This window comes from Triticum dicoccoides, chromosome 3A (genome assembly GCF_002162155.2).
Source record: "Triticum dicoccoides isolate Atlit2015 ecotype Zavitan chromosome 3A, WEW_v2.0, whole genome shotgun sequence".
NCBI lineage: Eukaryota > Viridiplantae > Streptophyta > Magnoliopsida > Poales > Poaceae > Triticum > Triticum dicoccoides.
Window position 1 is genome coordinate 231,063,548 of NC_041384.1, and position 13,285 is coordinate 231,076,832.

Below are 13,285 nucleotides of genomic sequence, written 5' to 3' on the forward strand. Positions count from 1 at the left end.
TCCCGATCTATTGTGCATTCTGGAAGTTTTAGGGTATATGGAGTTATATAGGCAGAAGAAGCACGTCAGGGGAGCCACGAAGGCCCCACGAGGCAGGGGGGCGCGCCCCCTATCCTCGTGAGCTCCTCCTTCCTTCCTTGACGTGGGGTCCAAGTCCATCGGGTGGCTTTCGTTCCAAAAATAACTTCTCCAGTTGATTTCGTTCCGTTTCGACTCCGTTTGATATTCCTTTTCTTCGAAACGCTGAAATAGGCATAAAACAACAAATCTGGGCTGGGCCTCCGGTTAATAGGTTAGTCCCAAAAATAATATAAAAGTGGAAAATAAAGCCCAATAATGCCCAAAACAGTAGATAATATAGCATGGAGCAATCGAAAATTATAGATACGTTGGAGACGTATCACGCGCCTCCGTCGGAGTTCCGCCGAAGTCAACCTTCGCCCGCGCCGCGTCCAAACTCCGTGCTGGCGTCGTCAAGCACTCCTCCGCCGGATCCAGGGCCCTACGACGCGATCCCGACCTCGCCGGACGCGCCCGTCGCCGTTTCCGCATACGCCGCCCTTGCCGGAGTTCGGCCGCTGCCGCCGCACGCCGGCGTTGACCCCTGCCCTGCGCGTGGCCCAGATCCAGCAAGGCCCAGCGCGCCCGGCCAGCCCCGTCAGCCTCTCTTCCACCGAGCGGGCCAGATCTTGGCCGAGGGTGAGAACCCTCACCCCAGCGCCCCTCTGTTTTTCCCTCTTGATGGGCCAGCCCTCCAGTTTCGGCCCGTATCATTTTCCCAGATCTGCGAATTTAGCATTTTTCCAGAGACTGTAGTTTTTACAGAAAAGTCCCTAGTCTTCATGCATTTAATAACTTCACAACCGTGCATCTTATGCAAAAACTTTATATATGAAAAATGCTTAGATTTTCATCTAGATTCATAATATACAACTTTTATGCATGTTTGAAATGTTTAAACTTGCTGTTTGTTTTAATTTGCGTAAATGCCATGTTAAAAATGATTTATCTCATAACTAATTAACCGTAGCTCGATTTGTAATAAATTTTATATGTAAATGGGGTAGAAAAATGCATAGATTAACTTGGTGGCAGTACTTTGCATGTTTAACAACTCTAAAATTATGTTTAGGGAAGAACGGTACAAATTCCATAAATTGCATATGAGGATTTTCCGAAATTGTTGTTTGTTATTTCCGGCCTCATTTAAATTTGCCTAGTTAGGTAGTTTTATTATGCTTCACCCTCTTGCCATGTTTAACAACATTGAATTTTGTTGAGTACATAAACAAGAGAGAACTAAATAATTCAAATGTGGTGTTTTGTCAATATGCAACTCGTTGCATATTGAGTTCCACTTAACTTGTAGTTTTGCTTGTGCACTTTGCCATGACATGCCTTTTTAAACCGGACATGAATCATACTTGATTGTGCATCATGCCATGTTTATGTGATGGTTGTTTACTATGTTGCTTGCTTCTTTTCGGGTTGCTTCTTTCATTACCTTCGGTTTCGTTCCGGAGTTGTGAGGATTCGTTCGACTACGTTGGGTCGTCTACTTCTTGGACTCATTCTTCTTCCTTACGGGATCTCAGGCAAGATGACCATACCCTCGAAATCACTTCTATATTTGCTTGCTAGTTGTTCGCTCTATCGCTATGTCGCGCTACCTACCACTTGTTTTATCATGCCTCCCATATTGCCATGTCAAACCTTTAACCCACCTTCCTAGCAAACCGTTGTTTGGCTATGTTACCGCTTTTGCTCAGCCCATCTTATAGCGTTGCTAGTTGCAGGTGAAGTTGAAGTTTGTTCCATGTTGGAACATGGATATGTTGGAATATCATAATATCTCTTATTTAATTAATGCATCTATATACTTGGTAAAGGGTGGAAGGCTCGGCCTTATGCCTGGTGTTTTGTTCCACTCTTGCCGCCTTATTTTCTGTCATACCGGTGTTATGTTCCTTGATTTTGCGTTCCTTACGTGGTTGGGTGTTATGGGAACCCCTTGACAGTTCGCTTTGAATAAAACTCCTCCAGCAAGGCCCAACCTTGGTTTTACATTTGCCTAACAACCTATATCTTTCCCTTGGGAGTAATTAACCCGAGGGTCATCTTTATTTTAAACCCCCGGGCCAGTGCTTCTCTAAGTGTTGGTCCAAACCGGGCAACCTGCGGGGCCACCTCAGGGCAACTTGAAGGCTGGTTTTACTCGTAGCTTGACCTATCTGGTGTGTCCTGAGAACGAGATACGTGCGACTCCTATCGGGATTGTCGACACATCGGGCGTCTTTGCTGGTCTTATTTTACCATTGTCGAAATGTCTTGTAACCGGGATTTCGAGACTGATCGGGTCTTCTCGGGAGAAGGAACATCCTTCGTTGACCATGAGAGCTTGTGATGGGCTAAGTTGGGACACCCCTGCAGGGTTTGAACTTTCGAAAGTCGTGCCTGCGGTTATGTGGCAGATGGGAAATTGTTAATATCCAGTTGTAGAGAACTTGACACTTAACTTAATTAAAATGAATCAAACGTGTGTAGCCGTGATGGTCTCTTTTCGGCGGAGTCCGGGAAAAGAACACGGTCTTGTGTTATGCTTGAACGTAAGTAGTTTTCAGGATCACTTCTTGATCACTTCTAGTTTCTCGACCGTGCGTTGCTTCTCTTCTTGCTCTATTTGCGTATGTTAGCCACCATATATGCTTAGTGCTTGCTGCAACTCCAACTCACTACCCTTTCCTACCCATAAGCTTAAATAGTCTTGATCTCGCAGGTGTGAGATTGCTGAGTCCTCGTGACTCACGGATATTTCCAAACAGGTGCAGGTGCCGAGGATACCAGTGCAGGTGATGCTACCAAACTCAAGTGGGAGTTCGACGAGGATTCGGGCCGTTACTACGTTTCTTTTCCGGATGAGCAGTAGAGGAGCCCAGTTGGGACGATCGAGGGTCTAACATTTGGGGTTATCTTCTTTTATTCTGGTTCCGTAGTCAGACCTTGATTGTACTCTAGATGATGTATGTTTAATCTGTTATTTGTGTGAAGTGCCGATTGTAAGCCAACTCTTTACAAAAAGTCACTTTGGAACCCAGGTGCATTGGAGCCCTATTTTTTGAACTGTGCCAAAATGCTTTTTTGAAGTTTTAAAAATTCTGAAAACAAATCAACATGTTTATATGAATGTATATTACACATGTGCAAATTTTGATGCTGAAATAAGTAACCATGTGAGTTACACAAAAATGACAAAATCATGGTTTTGGAAAGATGAACAGTGCATGCATTATTCACTATTTGGAAATCACCATTTTGTCATTTTTATATAGGTCGCCTATTTACTTATTTCATCACCAAACTTTACACATGTGTAATATACATCCATATGATCAACGTAGAATTTTTTTTCAGAATTTTTTGAAACATTAAATGTGATTTTCAAAGTATTTAAAATAAGGTCCTCCAATACACCCGGGTTCCAAAAATCCACTCTCAACTCTTTATCCCTTTTTTATTAAATACATGGGATTGTGTGAAGATTACCCCACTTGCGACTAAACCACCATGCGGTTATGCCTCTAAGTCGTGCCTCGACACGTGGGAGATATAGCCGCATCATGGGTGTTACATCACTAGCCCCGCACAACCACAACAGATGTGGCCCGCTCCTCTTTGGCAACCACCTGAGGCGTTGCGTGCCCTTCTTTGGCAGCCACCAGCGAGGTCGCCGCCCACCTTTGGCAGCCACCGCCATACATTGACCTCACCATGGATGATGATGACGAGGACAACGGCGAACGAAGACGGCCAGCAAGGTAGTGGTGGCCCAATCTAGGGTTTCTAGTTTCAGTTTTTTTAATTTCAAGTTTAATTTGAATGTTCAGTCGTGATTTTCGTGGACTTTTTAAGCTAATGTAATATGTATATTTTTTTGACAAAAAGGCTGAGAGCAGCTTTTCATTGATATATGGGGGGGTTAGAGGAGAATAGTTACAAGCGATGTACAGATCGAACATGCAATAATGGCCACTCCTACACCAGTACTAGCCCTGATCTAGCGCAATTCCTTAATCGGTTCCATGGGTCTGTTCAGCAAGGAGCTGGCATTGCCTCGTCCAGCAGTTCGCCACACGTTTGCCTCCTCAATCATCTTGTCGACCACTGTGTGTGCTGATGATTGCTGGTTCCGGAAGATTCTAGCGTTGCGTTCATTCCAAGTTGACCACCAGACTAGTTGTACCAAGGCACTCCACTTCTTGCTTTGCACCGCCGGACGCATAGAGGTTGTGGGCTCAGCCCATTGTGACAGGGATTCTGTGGCTGGGCATGGGGCGAGCTCCTGAGGTAGACCGCACCAGCGGAGGACGGCATGCCAAATCTGCGGCATGAACGGGCATGTTGCCAGCAGGTGAATGGCATCTTCCATTGGTCCGTCACAGAAAGAGCAGGTTGCATTATGTGGCCAACCCTTCTTGGCTAGAACGTCGGCAGTGTTGCAACGCCCAAGCATTGCCAACCACGCAAACAGTTTGCACTTGCCAGGCGCGTTTGTGTTCCAGATAAAGTCAGCGAAGCCACTCCTGGTGCATCCCTCAAACTGGATCAGGTATGCCGACCGGGCCGTGTAAATCCCGTCGGAGGTCCATCTCCACCGCACTTGGTCATGCGTCGTCAATAGGACAGTGCCGCTGATCCCTTCCCATAGTGCCAAGAACTCTCTGGTTGCCTGTAGCGGTAGGTGTTGCTTGAGGTGTCTCATCCATCTGCCTTCCACAAGCGCTTGGGCGACCGTTAAGTTCTTCCTAGTGCAATGCTCGAACAGCACCGGGAAAGCATGTTGGAGGCAGATACCTTTGAACCATGGCTCCTTCCAGAAGAGTATCCGCTCACCATTGCCAAGCTGGAAGTCGACCGAGGCATTGAAAAGGGCTATGACAGTGCGGTCAATTGGTAGTTGTAGCCCGTCCCAAGCCTTGATGCCATCGGTCCAGGAGTGCCAGAGCCACCTCATCTGCAATGCCCTACTATGTGCCAGCACATTGGTGATGCCGAGCCCGCCGAGCTCCTTGGGCCTACAAATAGTTCTCCAGTTGACCAAACACTTGCCCCCCGCTGTCGCCTCGGTGCCCTCCCAGAGAAAACCACGCCGCACCTTGTCTATCAGCTTCGCAAGCCAAGTTGGCATGATCAACGCGATCATCTGGAAGATCGGCATGGCCGAGAGTACCGTTTTGACCAGGTCCAGTCTCGCGTCCATGGTAAGCAAGGCTAACTTCCATCCCTTCATTCTGCAAACTAGTTTGTCACATATTGGTTGGAGGTCATTCTTCTTCAGCTTTGAATCTGTCAGGGGCATGCCGAGGTAGGTGCACGGAAAATGCTTGATCGGGCAGTTCAAGTCTTGGAGCAACTCCTGCAGGTCCATTCCCTCGCAGCAGATGGGCGATACGGATGACTTTGCGAGGTTCGTGTGCAAGCCCGTGGCATCGCTGAACAGCCCTAAGATCTGGCTTACGGCGACAATCTCACGCCGGCAAGGGTTGATGAACAGCACTGCGTCGTCTGCGTATAGAGATGTCCAGAAAGGCAATATTTGGTCTCCCATAGGGCCCAGAATTCCCAGGTTCGCTGCCTTGTCAATTAGTTTTGCTAGGTAGTCCATCACCAAAACAAACAACAGTGGGGAAAGAGGATCGCCCTGCCTGAGGCCCTTCATAAGGTCAATCCTGTCGGAGAGCTCGCCATTGACTAGGATTCTCGTGGATGCTGTACTGAGGAGCGCAGCCAGGCAGTTGGTGAACACTCTCCCAAAACCCCTTGCAATTAGCAGCTCAAGAAGGAACTCCCAGGATACCGTGTCGAAAGCACGTTGGATGTCAAGTTTCAGCATTAGGGCAGGCGTTTTGGATCGTCGAAAGGCCTTGGCCAGGCCGCTGACAAAACAGAAGTTGTCTTGGATAGCCCTACCTCTGATGAATGCGTTCTGACAAGGCCCAACCAGATCATTCATCCTCCTCTGTAGCCTTGTCACCAAGATTTTGGTAACCAGCTTGGCGAAGCTACAAACCAGACTGATCGGCCTGTAATCCTTCGTGGTGGCGGCGTCGGCACTCTTTGCAAGTAGGATCATGGTAGCTTGGTTCAGGCGCCGGAGGTGGGTCATCGTGGTGGTCTGTACTGCCCTGATGGCTGCAGTTAGGTCAGCCCTAATGATGTGCCAGCAGCGTTTGTAAAATAGCCCCATGAATCCATCGGGTCTGAGAGCTCTATTATCGTCTAGCTCCGCTATGTTGGCAATGATTTCCTCTTCGGTGATGGGCGCATCCATGTCACCTAGCTCAATCCGTTCATAACTGAGCCCCTGTAAGTTCAGCCTCCTTGGCCTTGGTTGCTTGGCCCCGAAGATAGGCTCGAATAAGGAATGGAAGGCCTTCACCTTGGTTTCCTGATCGGTGACTATAACCCCGTCCACCTGTAGCTTGGGGATGAAGTTTTTATGTCTCCGCGTCGTAGCTTTGTCACGGAAGAAGTTAGCTCCTGCATCCCCTTCCTTTATCCCCCTAACCCTCGATTTCTGCCGCCAGATAGCCCTGTCCAGCGCGGCATATCCGAGTCACTACATCTTCATGTTGGCCCTAAACTGTCTTTCGTCTGCCGTGAGGGGCCTCTGGTCCATAGCCCTGTCGAGCTGTGCAATGATCTCACTCGTGATGGTCGCCTTGAGCTTGATGTTGTTGCAGAACTTGGTCTGCCAGTGTTGGAGCGCTGTAGCCGTGGCCTGGAGCCTGCCGGCAAACTAGCCGACGGGGTCACCGGCCGTAGGCCCCCCCTGCCAAGCGGCACAGACCACCTCCTCGAATCCCTCAAATTTGGTCCAATGGTTCTAGAATCTGAAGCATCGCGCCTGCCGAAAAGCTATCTCACAATTGAGCAATAAAGGGCAGTGGTCCGAGATCTCTGAGGATAGAGCTTGCAACATGCAGTCGGGCAGCAGCTCCTCGAATGCTCCATTGATGAGTATACGGTCTAGCTTCACCATTGTTGCTTGATCTTGCTCGTTACTCCATGTGTACCTATGACCATGTAGGTATAGGTCCTTCAGTTGCAACTCGTTAATAAAACTCCTAAATGTTGTGATGCATCGACGGTTGATCCGGGAGTTGTTCTTGTCAGCTGCCCGCATGATGAAGTTGAAGTCTCCGACTAAGGCTAGGGCAACCCCAGCTGACACCGAGTTCTGCACCGTATGCCTGAGCTCTTGAAGAAACTGCACCTTCTCGTCCCAGTTCTACGGGACATATACACCGATGATCTCCAGTTGCTCTCCCTTGGCGTTGCATCCAGTCACAGCCACGGCGTGTGTGAGAATGGTGACGCCGGGCAGGGAGTAGTGGTTTCCTTTCCATGCAAGCAACACGCCCCCTCTGGTGCCCTCCGCGGGTAGGTATGCAAACTCCGAGAAATCATTGCCACAACACTGTGCGACCATAGCTCTATCGATGAATGATAGCTTCGTTTCTTGCAAACAAACTAGGGATACATTGTTGCGATACACCACCTCCTTAACCACAGCTCTCCTAGCTGGGTTGTTCAAACCCCTGACGTTCCAAACTAATCAGTTGTCTTCCATAAGGGAACGAGATCGACTAACATCCGACACAGCAGCCTAAGACGACGCCGGAGCCGGTGACGCTACATTCTTGCCCGCTCTGGCCAGCGCGGAGAGTGCCTCTATCTGGACAGGCGATAGGGGCTCGTCGAAGATCCTCTGGTACTCGGCAAGGCGTAGCTCCACCACCTCGCCACGCTCCGGAATGGCGAGCCCGCACTTGGACATGACAAGGCGACGGGCCTGTGCCATGACGTTCCCTTGAGCCGCAGGGAAGAGGTTCTTCTTGCAGTTCAGGCGGTAGCTGCGCCTCGTGGCCGTCGCCGGCGTCCTCACCGGGCGGCGTGGACGTCCACACGGTGCTTTTGGAGCTTGGAGGACAACCGGTTCGATGGGGGCAACCACCAGGTCAAGGAAGAGCTTGGTGGACTGCTCGTGGGTGATGGGGAAGGCAGGCACCCCACCGACAGCCCCACCAGGGCCCACCGCCTCGGCCCCACCCTGAGTGGGACCCCCCTCTTCAGCAGCGCTGGCATGGGCATGCAGTTGCGCAGTCAGCGGTCCATCCATCAGGGTCGGCGCGCCATGCAGAGTAGCGTCCAGGATGCCAGCGCTAGCGTGGGCATGCTTGGGCTTGGTCAGCGGTCCATCCAGCACGGTTGCCGTGCCATGCAGGGCAGCGGACAGGAGGCCATCTGTGTTGGGCCTCGAGCCGCTCGCCCGACCACCCGACAGCGGCCCCACCATGGTGGACACGCAGGGGGGCACTGCGGCCTACAGATCCGATGCCGCAGGGGTGTAGGCAACCGCAGTTATCATTGGCGGGGAAGTGGTGGCCCGCACCCCGCTGTCGGCTGCCACCCCAGGCGACAGGGACAGATGGCCCATGCCCACCAGGGGCAGGGCCCCGCCCGTGTCCTCGCGCACTAGCGGTTGGACCACCGAGGCCGGCAGCACCGGGGACCCCACGCGTGGGGCGCACGACGTGACGTCTGCATGCAACGTAGCTGGCTCGGCCACCGCCCCCTCCTCGCGCGGCTCCGCCGCTGCCGCGCCGCCGAGATGGGAGTTGTCGCCGGAGCCCTCATCGGCGTCCGCTGGCACGAAGACGGGAGAGGATAGCTCGCGGACGGCCTTGCCATAGATCTCCTCGGGCTGCAATACACCGGGCACCCGCCGGTAGTGGACGGAGTAGGGGCGACCATTCCGGCGGCGGCCCCTCCTTTCAGCCAACGAGAGGCCGAAACCTGTTCGGGTCCTGGTGACGTCGTCGGGAACCCCGTGCTCCCACGGGTGCGGCAGGTCTTCGGGCGGCGGCGCATCGTCGTCTTCATCGCCCCCATCACGCCGGACCGCGTACTCCGGGCGGGGAGGATAGTAGGTGATGGAGTCGACATGGACGAGCACCGGGTAGTGAAGCTTGCTGGGGAGGTGCTCGGTGCAGGCGCAGTTCTCCTCCTCCTCCTCCCCATCGAGCCCAAAGCCGGGCGGGAGGGAGACATGCGCCAGCGGGTCGGAGCAGCGGGTGCCTGGCCGGACGGTGAGCACCGTCTCCGTCGGCACCTCGTCGGGGTCGCCCACCCAGGCCCGGGCGACGAAGTAGGACATGTCGAGCTTGTCGAGGGATTCGATGGCCACCTGGTAGAAGAGGCATTCGGGAAGCAGGTCTTGGGCGGTGTTGACGCTGCTCATGCGGCGGGATGCCCTGGATGAAGAGCCGCACGCTGTACCGGCACTTGACGGATGTCGCGAAGGTCAGCCGGTTCCACCGACGGATCAGCAGGGGCGTGCCGTGGGCGTGCACCATATCGTGGCCACGCACCAGGTCGAACCACCGGCGATGAGCAAAGCGCATGAAGAACGAGCCCGGCTGCATCAGGGAGACCTGAAGGCCATTGGTGGGCACATCAGGGAACTCGGCGCGAACGGCCGCCGCGACATCCGCGGGCACCAACGCTGGCGAGCCCACGGCGGTGAACACGAGGGCAGACTCGCGCAGCCGCGTCTCCTCGTCCAGCGCCTCCTGGGTCTCCTCGATCAGGCACACCGTCTTGCGGCAGTGGCGGTTCCCCCTCGCCGGACCGTATGAGAAGCGTGCGGCCATCTCCATGGCCGGCGGAGGGGTGGTAGGGGGGGTTGTGGTAGGCGGCACGGGTGGTGGAGATGGGGGTGGCGGTGGGAAGACCAACCGAGAAAGGACAGGAGCGCGGTCGTGGTTAGGGTGACCTTGCGGGAAAGCGATGCGGGAGGAGACCGGTAGCCGCGGGGGAGGGGGGCGGCGGCGCGGCTCGTCGAGGGAGGAGAGCGGAACGCGAGGAAGGTGGCGAGAAGGGCAGTGGTGGGTGGTATGGCCGAGGACGAGGCAGTGGATGCACCAGACTTCACTACGGCAGGAGGCAACTCTCTGAGAGGAGCTGAGACACCGAAAGCACCTACCATGGAGGTCAGCCTTATAGGTGGAGCTGGAATGAATGTCGCGGCTGGCGGTGGTTGGGGATGGTGGAGTAGTAATGGCGTCGGTGCTATTGGCGGGTCGGAGCAGCGCCCCTTTCTTGCCCTTGCGGCGGACCACACGCCACTCCTGTGAAACGGCCCCCTGCGAAGCCGCAGGCCTGCCCGCCCCGGCGGGTTCATGGCCGCCCTAACCCACCACCACAATGGATTGAAGGCGCGGACGCGGTGGGGCAGACGGCGTAGGCGGCGCAGGTCTGATGGGCGAGGAGGTGCGAGGCGGGGCCGGCGATGCAGGCCTTGAATGCCCGGAGGAGACCACATCGGCGAACGATGGGGCCGGGGATCCGAGGGCGGAATCCACGTCCGAGAAGGCGACCCTCTCCAAGGAGGCGGGGCTGCGAGGGGACATGGCAGCCGGCAGCGAGACAGGGCCGGTGGAGACCTCAGCCGGGTGGCGGAGGCACGGCCGCACCGTCGGCACAGGGGCCGGCAACGCCGAGGGGTGGGGGGGAGCACGCTAGGAGAGCACGCTCCGCAAAGATGTGCTGTATCATTTTTATTGTAATGTCTTTTTTATTTAAATTTAAGTTCATAATGCAGACAAACATTTGAAATGCGGCGGTTGGTTGAGCGCATCAATGGATAAGTGACCGCAAACGGACGGTTGTATCCGTTTTACCGATGCAAACGGACAGAAACCGAACAAAATTCATATCATTTGCGGTCGTGCGTTGGAGTTGGCTTTGTAGTAATTTTGTATTTGCGCTTTGCCTCATAAGCCTTTGGTATTATATGTTGCTGCGTTTTAGGGAGGCTGTCATATAGCGACTCTGCTAGAGCTGCTCTAAACCATTCTTTTTAAGTTCGCGTTTTTTCACATCCAAATTTGGCCATTTCTCCGTAAAATTGGATTCTGAAATTGCAAATTGTGGTGGATTACCCGGCCGAGAGAAGCAGGTGAAAGGCCGAGATATTTCTTTCCTGTAGTCGTCGCCTCACGCTGCCCCTGAGTAGCTCCCGTAGTTCGCCGCCCCGTGCGCCATGAGTTGCGCGGCGGTGTGTGCTCCCCCCTCCGGTCTCGGCCGTCACCACGGCTTCCCCTCCTCCCCCTCGACTGTATGCAGGCGACGGGGGAGAGCCTCCTACACTATCCGGGCCTGTGCCAACTCCGGCGACGCGGATGACAGCGGCGGAGGTCTCCTACCTCGGATGGTGCTGCACGACTCGCTCGAGGCCGCGGGGGTCGTCACTGATCACGCTAGGGCGGCGAGGGAGGGGTTCGCGACGCAGATTGGGAGGCTCACGAGGCTCAACGCGGAGACCAGCATCGCCATCAGCCGCGGCGCCGATCTCGCGCGGGCCGCGCTCTGTATCGCGGCCGAGGACGACTCGCTCGTCTCCCACTCTTCCGTGCCGCTGCCCGTCGACGCCTTCATTGCTCGCCTTGACGACCTTTCCACCGGGTTCCTCGCCGCGGGATTCCTCCCGCCCTCCGGCGCGCCGCCCGAGGTCTTCTTCGACCACCTCGACCGCTACCTCTACGTCCACAAGGTAATTTGACAGTCAAATTGATGCGATCATGTTACATTTTGGGATAAATCGGCATAAATGCCATGGGCACATTTTGGTATCTATTTGAGACTCTGAATATGCAATTTCAAGCCCTTCATTAAATTATATGCCGAATGGTGTGTTCCATCTATCAGTTGTACCATCAATTGATGTGCTAACATGTTACCACGTTGCAATTTTTCATTCAGGGCTTTCGAAGAACAAACGTAGCATCAGATGCTCGGGCTATGTATCTTCACTCGGTATGATTGACCCTGTCTTCTCCGCTTTGTATGTAATCTCACGTGATTGCCATGTGTGTGGTCTATCCATTCTAATGTTGTTTTTGTTGTCTACAATTGACAGACTTTGACATGCCGATCAGGATCAGCTCTAATGCTTTCGTTGATATATTCGGAGATGCTAAAGACACTACGGTTATATGGCTTACTAGACTTCGATGAGGAGATCTCCTTTCCACATGATCTTGATGGCTGCCCTAGGGGCTATGACAAACGAAGAAGCAAGTTTTGTGATGAACCAAATATTATGACAGCAAAGTCACTTTTGGTTGAGGTGAGCTTATTTTGATCTTCATTCCAGATGTTCCATTTTCAAACGTCATTAGTCTGCTAAATAGCTGTGGAAGTATCGGGCAAGAATATCTTTGAGCATTTTCTAAATACTCATTTAATGTTTTTGGGGAAGTATCCTGCAATTGAGAAATCTTAACTCGCTCTGGTTTGCTGAATGGAGATATTTTCATCAGCTTCTGCACTAGCAGCAAAATTGCTACCATATTGGTTTCAGGTTTCAGAATGAGACTTGAGTTCAATCCCTTCTTGGCAACTTTTATATGCAAATACTGTCAATGGTGTTTCGTAACTTTAGACAATTCATTCTCACGACATTCCGGACTAGCCTAAACTTATTATTGGGTTCTGTTCCATACTTATCCGTATACAAATCTTCTGTTCAGAAAATAAACTAGAGTTTGGCAGGCCTTTTCAGTTTTCACCACTTATTGCTTTCTTAGCTTCATACACATTATAAAATACAACTGTAAGTAATTTACTAGTAAGTGTGCCCGTGCGTTGCGACGGGAAACAGATCCTCGCACACCCCAAGTGGCTCATCCTTTATGCCACTTCTCTTCACCACCATCGCCAATGGTGTCATGTTGTCCACCTATTCGATGAATGTGATCAATCGCATCCTGCATTGACTTGTTGTTTCGTGAACTTGTAATCCTTTTTTTGTTGCCGACCCATCTGTACATGCAAACATACATGAGAATTTTCATTCTATTATCCTATATATATTTAATAAACATTTTACAACTATATAGTAATCAAACATAATAAATTGTATGCATTTTTAGTTTTAGCTTTTTATATTATTACTTCAAACATTTTACAACTAATCACATTAAAATATCTTGCAAAATATTTCCGCAACAACGTGCGGGGCAGCATCTAGTTACTTGAAATGAGAACATCACCGCCGTTTGACATGTGCCCCCCCCCCCACCCCCAGCCCACAAGCCACACACACACACACACACACAAACACAACCATGAATGCATAAAGAGTGATATTAAAATTGAGAAAGAAAGAAAAAACATCGCATCGTCTTCACGTTCCTCCACCTTGGATTCCAATGTCCAGTGA

At 52.2% G+C, this 13,285-nt stretch overlaps 1 protein-coding gene across 1 annotated transcript in view; it reads left to right on the forward strand.

Moving 5' to 3' along the window:
- The first annotated feature begins 11,036 nt into the window (after nt 1-11,036).
- The window catches only part of LOC119267974, a 6,927-nt gene continuing 4,678 nt past the window's right edge, over nt 11,037-13,285 (forward strand). The window contains exons 1-3 of the mRNA XM_037549443.1: nt 11,037-11,614; nt 11,824-11,877; nt 11,981-12,190. Coding sequence (XP_037405340.1) covers nt 11,105-11,614; nt 11,824-11,877; nt 11,981-12,190 — 774 coding nt within the window. The 5' untranslated portion in view covers nt 11,037-11,104. The remainder of the gene's footprint in view (nt 11,615-11,823; nt 11,878-11,980; nt 12,191-13,285) is intronic.